Source organism: Myotis daubentonii, chromosome 12, assembly GCF_963259705.1.
Source record: "Myotis daubentonii chromosome 12, mMyoDau2.1, whole genome shotgun sequence".
Taxonomy (NCBI): Eukaryota; Metazoa; Chordata; class Mammalia; order Chiroptera; family Vespertilionidae; genus Myotis; species Myotis daubentonii.
In genome coordinates this window covers 55,144,395-55,164,108 of record NC_081851.1, presented here as the reverse complement: position 1 = coordinate 55,164,108, position 19,714 = coordinate 55,144,395, and the positions used below count along the sequence as shown (strand labels likewise).

General features: G+C 54.1%; 1 protein-coding gene across 4 annotated transcripts in view; it reads left to right on the top strand.

The window, feature by feature from the left end:
- Positions 1-19,714, top strand: part of TTC7A (tetratricopeptide repeat domain 7A) — a 107,343-nt gene that overhangs the window by 27,487 nt on the left and 60,142 nt on the right. For all 4 annotated transcript variants that reach the window (XM_059659915.1, XM_059659916.1, XM_059659914.1 and 1 more), the window contains 5 exons: positions 437-567; positions 2,084-2,199; positions 13,215-13,293; positions 14,206-14,363; positions 14,949-15,012. In XM_059659915.1, coding sequence (XP_059515898.1) covers positions 437-567; positions 2,084-2,199; positions 13,215-13,293; positions 14,206-14,363; positions 14,949-15,012 — 548 coding nt within the window. The remainder of the gene's footprint in view (positions 1-436; positions 568-2,083; positions 2,200-13,214; positions 13,294-14,205; positions 14,364-14,948; positions 15,013-19,714) is intronic.

Here is a 19,714-nt window from a genome sequence, read left to right as displayed (position 1 = left end):
GTCCCAAGAGAATCACATTTGTCCGCAGGGAGCTCTCAGCTCCCCGGGGAGAAGAGCTGGCACAAGTTACCAGTCCACAGTGCAGGGTGCCTGGGGGTGTGGGTGTTTTCTCCTCGCAGCCGGAAGGAGGGTCGGGAATGGTTGGTTCCTGGAGAGATTGGTCTGGAGGCATAGGTAGGAGTAGGATGTGGGGGTGTCACAGTGTGGTTCCCCATGTGGGGCATGGGTGCCTGCTGTCTGCCCACCGCTTGATCCCAGCTGCTGCTAATACCACCATTGCTTAGCCCCCCTCTTCCCCTCCGCGGACCTCCGGCTCCCGCTGGCTGCTCCAGAGCCTAGGTCTCCTCGGCGGAGCCCACCCCGGGCCCCGTGGGAAGGACCTGGAGTCAGGGGGGCCTGAGCAGAGCAGGTTTGAGTTGCTCTCCTCCTCCCGCAGGCCTCTCCCTGGAACGCCTCCCCAACTCCATCGCTTCCCGCCACCGCATGACTGAGCGGGAGGAGGAAGTGATCACCTGCTTCGAGAGGGCCTCCTGGATCGCGCAGGTGTTCCTGCAGGAATTGGAGAAGGTGAGCTGGGAATTACAGCACCGGGTTCATGGCTGCCCTCTGTCGAGAACCTGCCTCTCAAATTAGAAAAATGTGCCCTGCACGCCTCCAAAGACACGCTTTTAAGACAGCGGGTGCGATGGCAGAGTAGGTGAGGATTGGCATCCTGCAGGCATCTGCAGGAGGAGTGGGTTATGAGCTGAGAGTCTTCGAGCCCAGGAGACACTTGACTCTCACTCACCTCCTTGGGCAAATGTCAGCATGTCCACCCAGCACCTGTGCTTGTGATGGAGCTTTTTGGCGGAGTCCTCCTGGGGCTCAGTCTCAGCACTCCTGACATCTGGGGCCAGATAGTTCTTGGTTGTGTGGCTGCATTTTATAAAATGTGGAGTAGCATCTCTGGCCTATACCCCCCGGATGCCAGCAGCCATTTTTGGTTGAGTCACTCCCCCCGTTGAGAGGCACTGCCCCAGAGTCCCCCTCCTCGATTGGACTTCGGGAGGAAAGGAGCAGTGATCGAGGTGCTCAGCAAAGACAGGACCGGAGTGCGGGCCCTGGCAGAGGTCCTCAGGGAGACCCAAGGGGTCGAGTTGACCTCGTGAAGTTCGGTGGATCGCTGCTAGCCAGCAGCGTTTTAGGTGCTCTTCACATTTGAATGGCATCGGGTTCGGAGGAAAATTTCATGAAAAAGAAGAGTCTCTCATTCAGCCAGAAGCCTGGACTTTGGACTTTTGAAAGGAGATTAAGGTGATGAGCTGCAGTGGTGCTCAGGCCTGAAATCAGTGCCTGGTGGCAGTGGGCAGCCTGGGCGCTGGTTACCTCGCGTTGAGGGAGGGCCAGCCAGAGAACCCTGTGCATTCTCAGAAACACTGTGTTCCTCTGAAGACCCAGCCCCCACCTCTGAGCATCTGAGAACATCTCTTAAATCTACTTTGATTTCTGAAAAATGAGGTGGCTGGCTCGTCAATATTTTTCTTGGATCAGAGAAGGGAAATGGCATCATGAAGGCAGGCCAATCGTGGTGGGGCTGGGTGGCCTCTTACTGAGAGACTTAAAGCCCAGTTAGTAGCATAATTGTTCCTGGCTTTTCTGGAACCTGGGGGCCCTGCCCTTGGGCTCTTTTGATGTTCCGTGATTGTTGGACAGGGACAGTGTGGTGCCTGGCATATGGGAGGCACTCGGGTGTTTGTTGAATGAATGAACCAATAAGTAGTAGAGATAGCCTGGAATTGGTAGCTGGCCACACCTGAGTTTGAGTCCGGCGCATGCCAGCTTTGTGACGTTAGGCGCTTTCTGAGCCTCAGTTACCTCCTCTGTAAAATGCAGACAAAGCCAGCTCTGGAGGGCTGTCGTGGCATCCGGCATCTGGGTGGGGAGAGAGTGCTATAGACGTATTGTAAATGAAAGCAAATTGGGTTGGATTTGGTCTGAGTACTGCACCACGTTCCCATGGGGTGGCTGGGGACTCGGGGTGGTCATGGGGCCAGCTGTGCCTCAAAACTCAAAAACAGTGGCTTTCTCTCTGTTCCCTTCCCAGGTCACTAACAACAACACGTCGCGGCACCTGAAAGGCTCCCACCCCGTTGACTATGAGCTCACCTACTTCCTGGAAGCTGCCCTGCAGAGCGCTTACGTGACAAACCTGAAGAAGGGGTAGGTTGCCGGCTGCTGAGTGGGACGCAGAAGTTTCTCTCTGCCGGCGGTGGCGTTTAGTCCGGCCTCCCTCTTCTCTGTGTGTGTGCTCTGGAGGGATCCGTGGGCTGCTGGCTCACATTTGTCACATCAAGCTGTTCAGAGTGGGGAAGGGCCGAGATTCAGGAGCAATAAAGCCTGCACATGCTTCAGGGAGAGCCGGGCCTGTGAAGGGAGAGAGCGAGGGACTGTGCGCTGGGCAGCGGGTGTCCGTCTGTATCGTTCACTGGCACCTCAGGTGTTGGGTAAAGTCATTTTGCTTCCTTGAACCTCAGTCTCCCCCGAAATGAAACGGGGAAGTTGGTTCCTGCTCGTTCCAGCTTTCAAGGGGCAGTGAGATGTGAGGGGGCGTGTGGTGAACAGAAAGGCCTGACATGGTTTTGGGGACGCCGCCGTCTGCCGATGAGGTGGCAGAAGGGGTGGTTCTGCGTTGCCCGCAGGGCCCTGGGAATGCTCGCCTGCCTCAGCCCCAGAGCGTGGTGCCCCTGCCCTCCTCAGCCTTTGTACCCTCCCTGCGTGAAGAGCGCGGTGGGTGCTCCCCGGGATGGGCTGGGGCCGTGGTGTGGTGCCAGGCCCAGAGGGTGCTTCACGGGGTGTGCTGGGTGGTGATGAGGGAGGGAGGAGCTATAGAGTCAGGAGGACGTGCTGCAGGCAACTGTGGCTCTTTGGCAGTTCTGCAGGGGTCAGCCTGCCTGCGGGAATGCCAGCACCAGCCAGAGACTCACAGGCGGGGGCTGAGGCAGAGCTCCTGCACGGCCCTGCAGCAGAGACTGTGTGCCCCATCCGCTCCCTCCACCCCCGTGTATCATGACTCCCCTCCGCAGACGCTGGCCTGGGCTGTGAGGACCCAGGGCCAGCACCACGGAGCTCTCTCTGCTCTGACTGGCTGGAGCCCTTGGAAGCCCCTATTTTTTTTTTTTTTTTGTATGTTTTATTTCCTTTGTTTTATTTCGTATGTTTTATTTCACTTTGTTCATTTTTTTAATTTAACTTTTTTTGAATAGGCGGTTCTTATATGATACCATGCTTGAACTTTACACCTTCTGCTTTTCTTTCTTTTTTTCTTTTTTAAATTTCTCAAGTGCTAAGGGAGGCAGTGGTGTCCCCATGTACACCAGGGGGCCCAGAGAGCAGTGGCAGCCCAAGGGTGGGTGTGGTCCTGTGGCCCCCGAGGTGGGTCTGGTGGGCATCGCAAGGACACCGGGGAACACACTGGCTCTGCTCCAGCTCCACCTTCTGCTTTTTTGGTCCTTTTTTCGTTGCTGAGCTTCGGTTTCAGAGAGACGGTGGCCCAGAGGGCTGGTTCCTGTTTTTGCTGCCCAGGTGGCTGGGCCTGGCTGCCCCCCTCTAGCTGGAGACTGCACTGCCCCTCCCCCGGGGGCTCTCTAGTCAGCAGCGGCAGCTCAGGGACGAATGGGGGACAAGAAGAGATGCCACCCTCAGCCCCTATCTGCAGAGATTTGGGAGAAGGGGCTGCTGAACCTCTGCAACCTGTTTTTGCAAATAAAGCTTTATTGGAACATAGCCACACCCATTGTTTACACACTTTCTCACCCACAGAGCGGAGCATTTGAGATTGAGACCCTGTAATACAAAGCCTAAAATATTTACTCTCTGGCCCTGTATAGAAAAGAGTTTGCAGAGCGGTGCCTGCTCTGCGTTTAGGAAGCCCTCGCTCCCGGGGCCTCTTATCGCAGAGGTGCCCTTCTGCCTGGGAGCCCCGTAGAGTCAATTTTGTGGGAGGGGACAGTTCTGATTTCAGTGGTCTGTCCCCTTCGTTCATTCATTCATTCATTCAACAACTATTCATTACACTGATACATGGCACTCATTAAGTGCCGGATTTGTTCCAGGTGCTTAAGTGCTTTGCTTGCATGCATATTTAATCCTCCCAGCAGCCCCCTGCGGTAGGTGCTGTTATTAGCATCCCCGTTTTACAGGTGGGAAGCCGAGGCACAGAGAACATCAATGACGGTCGTGTGTGGAGCCAGGATTATGTATGCAGTTCCCGTCTGACACTTAACCACTAGGCTACCCTGTCTTCAGCAGAAGCCCTGGGGTTGATAAGACCCTGCTGCTCACCGCCTAGCATTTGTTCCCCTGAGTGTGCTCACGCTTGGTAGGTGTGGTCCCAGCTTCTGGTTCAAAGAGTTTGGTGGGCGCCCTCACCATCTAGAGGACTTCAGGACAGGACCTGGGCGATGGAAGCCAGCGATGTCCCTGAGCGAGTTCCTCTGTACCCTCCATCATTCCTCCGGCTCTGCTTCCTCCCTCTAACAGGGAGCTTCTGTGTGAGGGTCCCAGAAGAGGGAGGGAATGAAAAGATACCTTGAGCACCGAGGGATTACCGTTAACTTCCTCTCTGCTGAGGTCCACCCCTCAGGGCTGCCTGCTTCCCTTCCCCACGTGGCGTTTTCTGCAGGTGTGATGAGGTCAAGGTGAACGTCAGGGTGGCCAGAAGGGAAGCGGGGAGAAGACCAGCAAGTTCCAAGCACCTTCTGTGTGCCAGGCAGGCCACGTGATCTGCACAAGGTCGTGTGACCCTACTTCACTTGCGAGGGGACAAAGGCTCAAAGAGGTTGGGTCGCTTGCCTGACCTCACTCACTGGGATTTTAACTTCAATCTGAGTGGCCTGGAAAGCCATGCCCTTTCCAGTTTGGAGTGAGGAGGGGCAGCCTGGACAGCCTGTGGGGCATGGGGGAGGCGGGGAGGATGGGAAGGCCTGATGAGGGTTCCAGTGTCTGGGCTGATTCTTGGAATGCTGTCCAGGACTCTCACTGCCTCTCAGGCCCTGAGTCTCCATTCCCCGAGGCGGTGGCTCCTCTTCCTTTAGCTGGTCCCACACCCTCTTCGGAGTGAGCCGTTTCCTCCCCTGCTGTGTGTGCCTGTGTGCGTGCACGTGTGCATGTGTGTGTTGCCAGCAGTGGGCAGAGGCATTAACCAGCCATCACCTTCCAGGAAATCCCAAGTAATTTCAGTTACTTTTCTGTTCCTGTCACTCTGCTCCCCTCCTTTCCAACTCTTTTCCTCCTGAAGCACAAACTAAGTCCTTAGAATCAGGATGCTGACTCCTCCCGCCTCCCCTCCCATCCTCTGGTGCCTCCCTAATAAAGAGGAATGGAAATTGACTCATCATTTCTTTCCAAGCGAACAGCCCAAACTGTTGGTTTCCTGGGGCCACATCCCACTCAGAGGCAGCCCAGGGTGTGACAGATATCTAAAGCAGAGGTCCCAGCCCTGTGCCCAGCTGGGCTTTCATCATTTCTTCACACCTTTCTTCTCAATAGTAGCTAATACTTGTTCAGTACTTACTGCCTGCCAGGCAGCGTGCCGTGAAGTGGGCACTAATAAATCCCCATTTTGCTGAAGAAAGGAGGTGAAGCCACAGGGCCAGCAGGTGGTGTTGCGGCAGATCTGGTGCTGGCCTGGGTCTGTGGAGGCTGTCCTTTGTGTGTGCGTGGCATCCCTGGCCTCCACCTGTTAGATACCAGTACCTGCCCCACCCCAAAGTGTAACAACCAAAATGTCTCCAGACATTGACAGATGTCTGGGGTGGAGGTGGGGGGACAAAGTCGCCCCCGGTTGAGAACCAGTGTCTTAGCCTAAGGTGTGAGAAGCGGAAGGTCAGGGGGAGATGGGACCCAGACACCCACACTGAGTCTTCTCCTCCAGGGCAGCTCTGGAAAGTCCTTTAAAGGGCTCCAGGCCGGTGTGGCTCCATGGTTGAGCATCGACCTATGAACCAGGAAGTCAGGGTTCAATTCCCAGTCAGGGCACATGCCCGGGTTATGGGCTCTATCCCCAGTGTGGGGCATGCAGGAGGCAGCCAATCAATGATCCTCTCATTATTGATGTTTCTATCTCTCTCTCCCTCTGAAATCAATAAAAAATATATTTAAAAAAACAAAACACACTTTTTAAAAATATATATATTTTTTTATTGATTTTTTTACAGAGAGGAAGGGAGAGGGATAGAGAGTTAGAAACATCGATCAGCTGCCTCCTGCACACTCCCTACTGGGGATATGCCCGCAACCAAGGTACATGCCCTTGACTGGAATCGAACCTGGGACCCTTGAGTCCGCAGGCCGATGCTCTATCCACTGAGCCAAACTGGTTAGGGCCACACACACTTTGTTAAAAAAAAAAAAAAAAAAAAAAAAAAGGCGGGGGGGATGTTCCAGGCCATTTCCTGTTGGTTATATTCACCCCCACTTGCTGGACTCTTGTGGGGGGAAGGGGCATCCAGAGGGGTCACGACCCAGTAGGGGGGATGGGGCTAAGGTAAGAAAGCCCAGAGAAGAGCCCACGGTGTGCCAGGCACCCCGCCTGACTTGGGATTGGAGCCGGGAACAGGACGAGGTCCCCTCCTATGGAGCTCACATCCCAGTGGGAGTCAACAGCGAAGGAGCCAGAAGTAGTCGCCAGACCACGCTGTGTGCTAGGGAGGAAAAGGCAGGGAGATGGGAGTGCTGCTGGGTAGGGTGGACTCCTAGGATGCAGGTGAGCATTCCCAGGGCCCGGTGGAGTGGAGCCAGGAACCAGGAGCTGCGTGGGTGCTAGAAGAGGTTCCTTAGAGCCTAAGGAACAGGAGAGATGGTGGGACCTGCTTCTGGGTGGGCATCTGAGGGCCAGTGCTCATTCCCACCTGGGCCTGGGGTGAACCCAGCCCCCAGAGGGCCTGGGGCAGAGCCCCTGCCGAGAATTGAGTGCTCTGCCCCCCCACTTCTCCCCTCCCCAGACCAGATGGCCACAGCAGCGCCTGCTCCCAGGATCCAGCCCTGTCCCTCCCTCGGGGATTTGACATAACTTAAAGGGTGTGGTGTTCTCCACTGTGCAGAGGGGGTGACGTCTGCTTGAGCTGCAGACAGCACTTCTTTTATTCTGAGCTTCAGCGAAGCCTGGGCCTCCCTCAGGCTGCCCGGTTACTCATTCAGTGTGTCTGAGGGACATTAATTTTTTCCAGGGGTCTTGCCCTATTGATCCAGCAGTTCATTCCCCCAGATGACTCCTGCCCCTCCTCTGTGGCTGGTGACACGGAGCCTAATGACCTGGGACTGTAAGTGCTGGCTCCAAAGGACAGTCAAGAATCGGGAGGCCCCAGTCTGAGATGCCTGGCATTCGACTCCCCTCGTGGCCACCAGAGGGCAGCCGTGGACTCTGGTTGGAGCCTCGCCCCAGGCAGTTCTGAGAATGCCAGCTGCCAGGAGGGGGCACCTTTCTGGCATGTTCTTGGGAGGAGCGGGGGAGGGAGAGGGAGTAGTGGTAGCTGGGCCCAGGGCCCTGGCAGCAGGGGAGGCTTGGTTTTCCTTTGCAGGAAGTAGCTCCAGGGGGTGAGGCAGCAGGGGGGCTGGGACAATACAATGCCCTGGAAGCTGACTGTCCCTCCCTGGCCTTGACCACAGGGACCAGGTCTCTGGGCATCTCCCAAGAATAAGAATGTGAGCCCAGTTAGCTCTTCTCCTCCAAGTGAGCAAGGGGCCATTTCTCTCGGGGGGGGGGGGGCGGGGGGGGCGGTGGTTCTTTTCTCTTCCTTCTGCCTAGCCCTGCAGAGCCCACTCTGGGCTCAGGGCTGGGAGTGAGCTTCGGCCCTGTGTGTTCAACCAGGTGGGCTATGTCTTGTGCGTGTTCTTTAAAACAAATTTTTCTTTAATTACTAAAGCCACATGTGCTCATTATACCAGAACCAAACAATAGAGAAGGGAGTGTGTGTTTTCTAAGGGAGTTCCCAGGAGCTTGGCAGGTTGTTCAGCCTTATGAAAGCACTCTCCGCATGCGCGCGCGCACACACAAACACACACACACGCTTCACCTTGGCAGCTAGGTGCTGAGTTGAGAAGCAGCTAAGGCAGTTAGGGCTGCAGATGGTTATGAGGAGGCACCTTAGAAAGCCCAGCCTGCTTTTGGTGACCCTGTGAGGGTTGTGTTCAATCAGCATCGTTTTGTCTTACTCTCAGCAGCCAGCCACGCAGTATCTGCAGTGCTGGGGGAGGGCAGGAGCATATCACTCTAAGGGGGGATCACTCCAGAGCGAAGCCCAGGAGAACCTCTGGGTGGTCTGTGTCACATTTGGGGGCACAGGGAGACCTGAGTCCTGCTGGGAAGCACACGCTCTTCCAGCCTCTGAATGCACAGCCTGCTTGTTGTCAGCACCCTGCCCCTCCCCCACCCCTCGCCTGGACCTCCTCAGTGCCCCTCAAGGAGCGTCACAGCCTCTTTCTGGGGCTGGGGTTGAAGAGCAGAACTTTCCTTTTTTAAAACTGATGGTGTGGGTGGGTCCATGGCGGGAGTGAACAGCTTGATAACCTTTGAACTTCACCTGACCTTGCCTCCGGACTCAGCCCTCCTGCTGTTGGGACCTGCCAGCTCTCTGTGCTCATCTGAGTCTTTGAGCAGAAACCTCTCATACACAGTTTGTAGTGCCAGCCCCAAGACGGGACTTCTGGCTGGGGTCGTATGCACTAGTGTCTGAATAGGTTCCATTCAGCCATAAATTCCAGGCAGTTTTTTATTCTCTGTTTCAAATCAAACTAACCCCCACCCCCACCCCCCCAAAAAAAATAAATGTTTGTGTGGATCACCTACTGTGTGCAAAACAGTTTGCTAAGCTCCGACTACATCAAGAGGGGCTAGTTTATAACAGGCTGAGCTCCTTCCGTGCAGGGTGCGAGGGCGATGCTCAGGCATCTCTAAGGTCATCCCACCGGTGTCCGTTAGGTGCCTGTGGAGAACAGGTCTGATGGCCAGGCACTTGGGATGCAGCAGGCGTTGGAAACATTTAGTTAGTTGAGTCCTGTGAGTCCTGGAGTTCTAATGGCCGGAAAGGAGAGGTGTCTTTCTCAGGGTCTTTTTAGTTCAAAGGCAGTAAAAGCTGAACCTCGTGGTGCCCGTGGGAAGCCTGCCTCTCCCCTTGGGTAAGTGATCGCCTGGAAAGGCAGGTATCTTCCAGGCTTTCGCGTTCCTGTTGGGAAATAGGGGTTATTTATTCCACATTGCCTTCCCGAGTGCCTTCCCTGTGCCAAGCCCCGTGCTGGTCCTGGGATAACAAAGCCTGCCTCAGCCACCTTATAAAAGCTGCGAAAACTGAAGGAGATGAAGCACTTTGAAAAATCCGCACTGCTGCCTGCTGCGGACAGGGGACCCGAGACGCGTGTGGCCTCCTGCAGGGCCCACTGGAGGCCTCCCTGAGCTGTTGCCTTGACCTCTCTCAGCCTTCACAAGTCCTCTTGCTTTCTGCTCCTGGCCAGACGGGCTTTCCTGGAGTTGGAATAAGTGGCTTCCTGGCTTCTCCACGTGCAGCCTGATCCTGGGCCAGGGTTTGTTTGAGACCCTGTTTGGATATTGTGAAAAGTGGCAGCTTTGCTCAGAAAGGTCAGCGTGAGAGACGGAACAAAGAGATCTTTGAAGCTGGTCTCTCTCGAGGCTCGGAAAAGCCCCAGCTCTACCTGGTGCGGGCAGCCTGAGACTTTGGGGCAGATTGCTCAGGCTGGTGGGACAAACCCCCTCTGGGTTCTCGTTTCCTGGAGGGGTGAGCTGAGGGGCACCTCAACAGGTCAGCGCCAGCTAGGAGCCCGAATCTCTCCCTGTGCAGTCCTGGCCGCTGGAACCCATGTGTTGGGTTTTCTCTACATGCATTTAATAAAATTTGGGCTTTCCCCAAAAGATGCCTGAGGGTGATTATTCCTTAGCTAAAGAATTTCTGGGAATTTATTTTGATACCAAAAGCCCTTACAGATTTGAGAATGGTAAAAATACACAGTTTTTTGAACATAGGATCTTATTAAAATGCAGTTCTAACTCCTTCCCTGTGTGTGTGTTGGGGAAGCAGGGACTCTAAGAGCCTGCACTTCTCTCAAGCCCCCAGGTGAGGCCCGTGTCCCCCGAGAGCCTGGGAGCACCCTTCAGTGCTGATGATGTAGGGACCAAAGGCGGAGAGAGGACAGTCCTTGCGCTAGAGTGGAAAGAAGGGGCCACAGTCCCTCTTGGCTCTGGCCTCCTGGTCGCAGCCTGGGCCAGACTGCCAGGGAGGAGGCTGGCAGGTGGCCCACAGAGTGGAAAATCACCCACAGGTCCCAGGATCCAGCCCCACCTCAGCCATGGGCATTTGGCCCAGCTGCCAGGACAGAATTCTCCGGCAGACTTGCCAGCCAGCCATTTCCTCTCTCCGGGAGCTCGTGCAGTCTGTTTCCTCTCTCCTGGTGGTGGCCTGCTGTCCAGCGTGGGGGTCGTGGTCTCAGTGGCATCGAAGGGCTATCTGCCAATTCTTCCTATTGAACTCATGGGGGCTCCCAGCCTGTCTCTGGTGTGACCAGGGAATCCTGTTCTTATGTCCCCTGGGCGGCGGGGGCGGCGGGGGCGGGGGGGGGGGGGAGCGGGGGAGTTGGTGGAGTGAGTAAGATGGACACAAAGCTAGAGGATCTCCTCAGCCACTTGCTTCCTCCCCCTTACTATTAGCTCCTGAGCATCCATGCAAAATAATGTGGCAAATTGCGTTATAAGTAATATGGTCTTTAGGACCCAAATTAGAAGGAGAAAGGAAAATAACTAATATTTAGTGACCACATGCCTGGGTATGCTTGGGGCTTTTCATATGTTCATCTTCCTGACAGCAAATGAGGAATCTTCCTCCCAGAGATGGAGAGACTAGGACTCAATGCCTTCCTTCCCAAGATTTAGGATCTGGCTGCAAATCTGGGGTTTCCACATCTGGTTGTGTCTCTGGAACCTGGCTTCTTAGCATAGGAGAATGGGAAGACACTGGGGGGGGGGGGGGGGGGAGGGGGCGGGGTCATCTAAACCAGTGGTTCTCAAATCTCAGTGTCAATCGGAATCCTTTGGAGATCTGATAAAACCCAAATTGCTGGGCTGGAGTGGGGGATCTCAGAATTTGTTTTTCTAAAAAGTTTCTAGGATGCTGATGCTGCTGGTTCAGGGACCACACTTTGAGAACCTATGGACTAAACTGTGGTTTCTCAAAATATGGGCTGAATAGCTCTAGCAATACACAAGGTGGTTTTAGGTGATACACCAACTTTTAAAAAGTACTTCTGTATTTAATATCTATTAGCAAAAAAAAAAAAATAACTAGCACACCAAATCCTTGATTTCGAGTATTTTTTATTTAGGTAAGATAACTACTGAAATAAAAAGAAGATATAAAGAAAAGTATTACATGAATAATAACTCTGATGGTATGCAGCTAGTAGCAAAAATTGTAAATGTAGTATACAGGTAACAAGTCTGGGAGATGCTGACCCAAACTGAAGGGCTGACTTTATAGAGGAGACCATGCACAGCCCACAGAGGTGAGCCTGCCTCCCTGAGCCTCCTGGCCATCAGCAGCAGCGTCCATACTTGAACTGTTTCTGAGGACGCTATGGTGCCCTGCCCTGCCTGCCCCTCACAGTTAGTTCTTCAGAAACCCTGGGAAGGTCACTGTGACTGATTCCGTCCCACAGGTCTTAGCCTCCATTCTCAGCTTCACAGACAAGGGTCTGTGTTTATAATGTTGGTAGTTTGCATGTTTGGAACTTGTTTGTGTGAAAACAGAGGCAGGGACTTGATCTACAAATCTGTCCTTTTATGGCTCCAGGCCCGGAAGCACCCAGGAATCTGTTCCGTGTATGAAGGTTGCAGGAGGGACTCGTGTGACTTTCCTGGCTGCCCCCTTTGGCTTTTTCACCCTCTGTGATCTTGCTTTTCTGTTTTCTGGCCCATCAGCCTCTGCTTTCGCTTGTGTGCTACGATCCAGGGAACCCCTAGAATAAATGAGAAGAGTATCCTCAGATGTTGGCTGAGCACATGCTATGCGCCAGGGGCTGTGCTGGGGCTGAGCTTCAGGAGCATGGCAGGAGTCCTCAGGGCACGGGAGGTCAGCCCATAAACAGAAAATGACCAAAAGTGTCGTGCTTGCTTCAGAAGAGGAATTAACAGGGTGCAAGAGTGACACAGCGTGGTGAGGGACCTGGGAAGGCTGCAAGAAGGAAGTGATATTGGAAAGAGTTTTTAAAGGATAAATACGGGAAAGGCTGTTTAAGGCAGTGTGAGGAGACATGATGCAGGGAGCCGTGGTCGGACATTCAGAAAGGACTTGAGTGGTGGGAGATGAGATGCAAGAGGGCAAGGGGCAGACTCAACAGCTGAAGACCTGTAAGCACTGAGGGGCCAACCAAGGGCCAACCTGGGGCCAACAAGATACTCTTGCATGTTGGGTAGACCTTCGAGGGACAGTGGAAATAGCTGTTCAAACTGCAGGCCACACCCATTGGTGGGTTGTAAGATCTAGTTAGTGGGCCTCAGCCGACATTACTTAAAAAGGGGAATAAGGGAGACATAAAATAGAAATATCAGAGTGGATTGCACATAGTAGAGGCAGATGATGTCAAGACACTTGCTTCAGTTGAATGTAAGGAAAGTGTATATATATCCTGGTTGCAATGTCAAATGTATTTTTTACTATGGGTCACACTTCTAAATGCTTGGAAATTATTTCACGGCAAAGAGGGCTGACTGGAAGGGGTGAGGCTGGCCAGGATGGTTATGTGGGCCTGGGGTGATGCAAGCCAATCTGGGCCCTGTAGCAGGGACTGAAAGGTGAGGGTGGGTTCCAATGTTGGCCTGATGTGGAGAGTAAAGATAGAGGATTTGAAACCAACTCAAGTCAGAAAGTTTGACACCAGCACAAAGCTCTTGGGCCAAAATAACATCTTGTTTGAAACACTGATCTTGGTCCCCTTCTGGTGGCAAACTGCAGGCCTGAGTTTCAGGGGATCTGGAGCGAAGGATCCCCCTGTTCTTTAATGGGTGATGTTCCTGGCCGTCTGGGGTGCTAGTGTTACAACTCTGACCTTCCATTCCAGTTATTGAGGGTTTTCAAACAGAACTCAGGCAGGCTCCTCGTGTCTGCAGGTTTGATGAGGATGTCTTTGGGGGAACTAGGCTGATTCTGACCCTGGCTGTGCTGTCTTCCCACTAGGAACATCGTGAAAGGCATGAGAGAGCTCCGGGAGGTCCTACGGACTGTGGAGACCAAAGCAACTCAGAACTTCAAAGTGGTAACATGGAGGGGACCCCAGGGCTGGGTGCTGGGTGCTGGCTGTAGCTGGTTTACTCGGGGGTCAAGTTCAGTGGGAGACCGTAGAAGTCCTGGCAGGCATCAGGGATGGCCATGTGTCACATGCATACTTCTCTCCCAGCGTCTCATGGCACACATTGTCGGTCAGTCACAGCACTTTCCCATGAAGCCAGGAAGCACCCGCAGCAGCCTTCTCGTCACACTGCAGATGGCCCCAAGCCTTGGGTCAGAGTTGAAGCCTGCTGGCACCATACCCTAGCAAGGTGGTGGGCTAATTCTTAGGGATCTTTGCTCTTAGTAAATAACCTTGACTCTGCTTTGCTGCCCCAATTCAGGCCTGCCTTCTGAGGCTTTCATTCACCCCATATCAGAGCCAGAGCAGCTATTCATTATAGAATTTTTGCTCAAATATCAGAAAGGCATTTGGTAGAAAGAGCTAGCTGACTGTGCTATGGCTTTTCAATGTCAAATGTATTTTTTTTTTTACTATAGGTCACACTTTTAAAAGCTTGAAAATTATTTTAAGGCACAGAGGGCTGACTGGATGGGCTAAGGCTGATGGGGTGATCATGCAGGCCTAGAGAGGGGCAGGCCAGTCTGCAAGGGCCTCTGGATACTCAGAGCTGTGCTGGGCCCCACAGGGTCAGGAGAAGGGGGAAATGCACCTCTTGTCTAGGAGGGAGAGAGGAAAAAAGATTAAGTAGGAGCCATCAAAGGCCAACAGAAAGGACGCTGGCTCACCACCTGCCGTGCCGGAGGGGCTCCTGGGAGTGGAATGGTGGGCCTCCTGGAGGGGCTGCACTTGGCAAGGCTGGGAGGTGGGTGGAGGGCACTCTGGCCACATCAGGGGAGAGTGACCTGGGCCTGGGCCTGATCCCGCCCTCTCTGCCAGGTGGCGGCCAAGCACCTGGCAGGGGTCCTGCTGCACTCCCTGAGTGAGGAGTGTTACTGGAGCCCCCTGTCCCAGCCTCTGCCCGAGTTCATGAATAAAGAGGAGAATTCCTTCATCATGCAAGCCCTGCGCAAGCCTCACCTCTACGAAGGAGACAAGTAAGCTCTGCCCCTGCTGGACCACGCCAGTCTCACGCCCCAGCTCTGGCCCCACTGGCCGCCCCTCTCTCTGCCCCATGTACTCCAGCCGCCACCCAGCTCACTGCCAGGCAGGCTCTTCAGTGTCAGCAGGAGCCACGTAAACTTGGCAAGGCAGGTCTCGAGTGGGGGTTGGCAGGAGACTCCTATAGAGCATCCAAAGGCCACACAAATTTTGGGGGGAGCACCTGCCTTCCTAGTTGTCTTACTTAATATCGCATCTCTCTTGTTTGTGGCAGTAATTGAAGGCGGGGTCTGTGACTGCCCAGCAGACTCCTCGCCCAGCCTCCTCACACAGTGCCAGGCACGGGAAGGCCCATTTCCCCAGGAGCAGTCGCAGTATTTCCAGGCTGGCGCCACCCAGCATTTCAGATCCATAACTCTGGGGCGTGAGCCAGCACTGCAGGTGGCTCCAGTGCCTGTGAATTATGCAGGAGAGGGTCACCTTACAGGGCTGGGGCAGACTCCGGGCAGAAGGCGGGCAGGTGACGGGCCAGCGGCACTGTGAGGGCCGTGCTGGAGCCACGCGCCTTTTGTGTCTTTCAGCCTCTACTGCCCAAAGGACAACATCGAGGAAGCCCTCCTGTTGCTCCTCATCAGCGAGTCCATGGTAAGCTCCAGGCCTTCCCCTGCCCCGCCAGGCCCTGGCCTCCCAGGGTCATCCCTGAAGCAGGATTCTGAGATCTACCCCCATCCCACCCCACCTCCACTGGGGTGAGGTGCACAAGGTTTGGGTCGGGTGCATAAGGCTGCACTTGGGGTCCTGGGTCCTGCCCCCAAATGAGGAGGGCCTGAGCTAACAAGTCCCCGCCCACCTCTTCTGGGATTACGAGAGATGGATATCAGCACGTCAGCTGTCTGCATCCTGCAGCTCTGTGCTGGGTAAGGGAATGGGAGGAGCCTGCAGATGGCCTGGGTTCCAGTTCCAGCTCTGCCACTCGTTAGCTGAGGGCCCTGGGCAAACCGCCTAACCTCTCTGAGCCTCAGTTTCCTCACCTTTAAAATAAAAGTAACTCCCAGAAGTTAGTTACAACGTGCCTGTAAAAGGAATTTACTTGTTCACAACACTATTTCTCCAGTGTCATCTACCTTGTGCCAGGTCACCTGCTAGATGCCAGAGTTGCACCAGCAAACAAAACGGAGAAAAGTCCCTGCCCTCGTGGAACTGACGTTCTAGTGAGGGATGGGCAATGCATTAACTAACTACTAAAATATCCCGGGTACCAGTGTCTGTGTGCGTGGGAAAATAAGGCAATGGGGGGATACGGTGTGCGGGACAGAGCACACGTGAGGTGCTTTTCAGATTTTTTTATGAGCCCCATCCCTGCCCTAGGCAGGGAGACAGCACACACACATGCGAACATACACATGCATGCATGCGCGTGCACACACACACACACACACACACATGCCAGGGTTTGGAGGCTCAGCAAAGGGGAGCGGTGTAGTTGGGTGGTCCAGAAGGAGGTGAGATGATGGATGCCCTGGTCCAAGGGAGGTGGGGGAGAGTGGGCAGGAGCAGCAGAAGCCAGGTGTGGAGATGCTGTTAACCCGGCATGGCATGGGGGAGCCCTGTGACTGAGGAGCCCCTCAGAGCCTGTGAGCTGGGGACCCCAGGTTGGGAACTAGATTTTTTAAGATGATGCATCTGAGAGCAGGTTGTGGAAGTGAAGTTTAAAAAACTAAGACCTAATGGGCTGGATCCCTGAATAGCCAGATACGGATGTTCCTTTAGGGTCCTGGGACCGTGCGATGCCAGGGCTGGTTTAGAGAACTTTGGTCAGTGGGTGACCTCCGGCTCAGCAGGTCTTCTGGCAAATAGACAGAAGGAGGGACGCTGGACTAGGGGGCAAGAGGTTGTGTTCTTCCTCAGCCGGCTCCGTTGGGATTTGAGAGCTCTGTGAAGGGGCGTGGATATTTGAATCTGAGTGCAAACTGGCCAGGGTGTGGTCCTGAAAGGTTTGCAGGGTGTGGGCTTGTGAGGGGGGATGTGGCTGCTACAGGGAGGGGACATCTAGCTGGTGAGTCCGATGCGAAGCTAGAAGTACCAAGTGCCAGATCTGATTTCCATTGGAGAATAGTATACTTTTCACAGAAAAGAAGGACCCTCGCTCAGACCACAGACTGAACCCCGGTTTCTAATTATAAAACCTCAGACATAGACCAGCATCCCCTCTCTGTCCCCTACACACACCTCAGTTATCTCACCACTTTCTCCCTCAGGTAAATTGCACTGAGGTCACCTCTCTCAGGAAACATGGGTTGTTATCGTCACCTTCCTGTGCTGAGGGTTACAGTGTGGTCCGCAGGTGGAAGGTCAAAGGTGAAAGTGAACATTTCTTAGGTCCTTTTTCTGCCAGGTTCCAAGAGGTAGGTATTGTATTGAGCTACTAACGATTTCACATAGTTCAGTGTAATACTGATATGGTCCCATCTTACAGATGCGATAAGTAAGGTCCAGAACAGGTATGTGTCTTGGTCAAGGTCACACTAATAATCCTCGCAACCGAGATTTGAATCACATCTGTTTCCCTAAGTAGCTTCTAAAGCACAGGCGGGGATCAAGGCAGGGCTTTGTCTCCCCAAGAATTTTCTGTGGGTGCCCAGGACCAGAGTTCAGATGCCTTCCCACTGAAGGGAGGAATAACTTTGGGACCTCAAGCTGCCCTAGAATAAGATGAAGAACACCTTTTGCTAAAAGGTGGCCCACCTTTGGAGCCAGGGAGAATTTTCCTGAATGTGTGGTTTCCCTCCAACCAGCTCTTTCCCCTTTTTGAGAGGCTGTGTGGCTGGCTGGCTGGCTTGATCAGGAGACTCAGGGGGTCCAGGCCTGCAGACCAGGCGGTGTCCTGGGAATTCCCTGTAGCATGCAGAGCGGAGGAAGTGCTCGGACTCCGCCGAGTGCACTGCAGCGGGAGGAGGCACTTCCGGGGCTGGCTGGCTGGCTGGCTGGCTGGCTGGCTGGCTTCCTCTTGCTCACACCAAGCCTGTCACACATTTAGAAACCTCAGCATTTGGGGGGAGAGCTCTGGCAATGGACTTCGCTTTGGTGTCTCATCTACACAGCGCTTTCCACCTGGAATCTGGAGCTGGTTGCTGTGGCTCAGAGCTGTTTCTCAGTGACCAGACCGCCTCTGGCTTCTCTCTTGCCTCCCTGCAGGCAACATTCTCCAGCAGGTGTGGGCATCGCTGTGCGAGCCTCCCCGGCTCCTACTGGGGCCCTCCATTGGACTGAGGTTCAGTGTGGCAGCCATGTCCCTGCAGGGTTTTCCTCATCTCCCTTTGACGCTGGCTGTGTTTGCCTGCAGATGACAGGGACAAACCTCTAGAACAGCAGCTGCCTGCTGTGGCTGCTACTTGGGTTCTCCTAATGCCTGCAGGATTCATTATACTGCAGTGAACGCTTTCTCAGCGCAGCCAGCCCAGGAGGTGTCCTCCCAGCTCTCTACCTCCAGGATCGCGAGGCCAGGGCGTCTACATGTCTCCCAAGCACTGCAGCCCCTGCTCTGTGGCTTGGAGTTCAGAGGAGTAGCCTGCCTGGGATCGGGTGTGGGGCTGGTGCCTTGGACATGGTTTTTGTTATGGTCTGACTGAGTGTGATCAGAACGAATGGGTAAGCTCTTGTCTTCCGAGAAGTAAATAGAAATCTTAAATGCTTACACAGAATCGCAAGGGATATGGAGCTATAACTGGTTGAAGAGTTGTGTTTTGGATCCAGTTTTGAGTCTTTGGGGCCAAAAGAGCATTTTAAAATCCGCCCACCCACGCAGCTGTCTCCCATCCACCTGATCTTGTTTGAGCAGCGTGCGGGCTGTGCTCAGCACCGAGATGCCGTGGCGAACAGTGCACTCGGAGCCCCGGTCCCACGTGTACTCCCACCAGTGGAGTGTGTGTCCATAGACATGAGGGAGATCCCGGTCCCCAAATCAGAAGGAATTACTCCATCTGCTGAACCCCAAATGCATAGTCTAGGTTTTGAAAGAATCATGTCTCAAAACCAGCCTGATTTTTCTCAAACAGTCGTGGGACCAGGAGGCACGGCAATCTTGGCTGTGTCTAACATACTGATCTAGGGCATAAAAATATGTGGGACAGCAAAGTGAATCCTGGGCCCCTGTTCTTTCAGCTGCTGGAAAAGTCGCTGCAGGTGGCAGGCTCTTGGGAAGTGAGAGGGCGGAAAAGGCCCGGTGGTGAGTGATGGGGCGGGGGAGGGGGTGGTGTGTGGCCTTTACAAACCAAATGTTTGCCAGACCCAATGTCAGACGTCCACGATTTGAATCCTGAATTTGTCATTCACAACCTATGTGGCCTGCGTAGGGTTCTTACCTTCCTGATTCTCAGTTTTCTGTAAAATGGGGCTAAGAAAGCCTCTCTTGCAGGGCTTTGAGCTGATTAAGTAAGAAAATGAGCACAAAGGTGCCTGGTACATTGTGGGTGTTCAACACGTGTCTGTTTTGTCCTGATAAATACGTGGTTCTGACTCAGTCATTTTAGAAAACATTTAGATTCATATCCGGTTGGGAGAAAAAAATTGGTTTGACGACACCATTTGGTTAAAAAAAAAAGGGGGGGTGGTGGGGGCTTCCTGGGCTTGATTCCATGTGGGACTCAGACGAGCACAGATTGTTCCAGCTCTTGGCACCTGGTTTGCTCTCACATGAGGCCCTGCTCTGCTGTGGGCTGCGACAGTAAGGGTATGATCACACTGCCAGCTCAGAACACTCAGTTCAGGAGAGGGAGAGCCTCGCCCTCGCTGGAGGGAGAGCGGGGATTTCTGCGGCAGGCTGATGCAGCAGGAGCGGGGGCTGGTGCGGGCCTGGCCTGGTCGCTCGGTAGACGGGACACATCACAGAGCCTGTTCTTTCTTGGCTCTGGACGTGCAGCTCTAGAGCTGGTGGTAATTAGTGGGGGACAGCAGCCCAAGTAGAACATGACAGCATCCTCCAAGGGGGGCCAGGCGCTAGGCACAGATGTTGCCAGGAGACTCGTTTCCGGGGCAGTTGCTGTGGGGTGTCAGCAGACGACCCTGAGGCTGGGTCCTTGGCCAATGGCGAGGCTGTGTCTGAGGACGGGGCTGAGCAGGACCCTGGCCACATTGCCCAAGGAGCTTGTTCTCTGCAGAGAGGCAGCGTCCAGGCCTGATTAGGTTTTGCTTTGGTCCTTCCACAAGAAGAGACATGCTAGGCCTTCTGATGGCCAGGACGAGCCTACTGGACACTTCCTCAGAGGCATCTGGGGGCAGGGAAGGAGTCTGGGAGTGAAACCGAAATGTCTAGGTTCTAATCTGAGTCCCAACCACCGATCTGTATGCG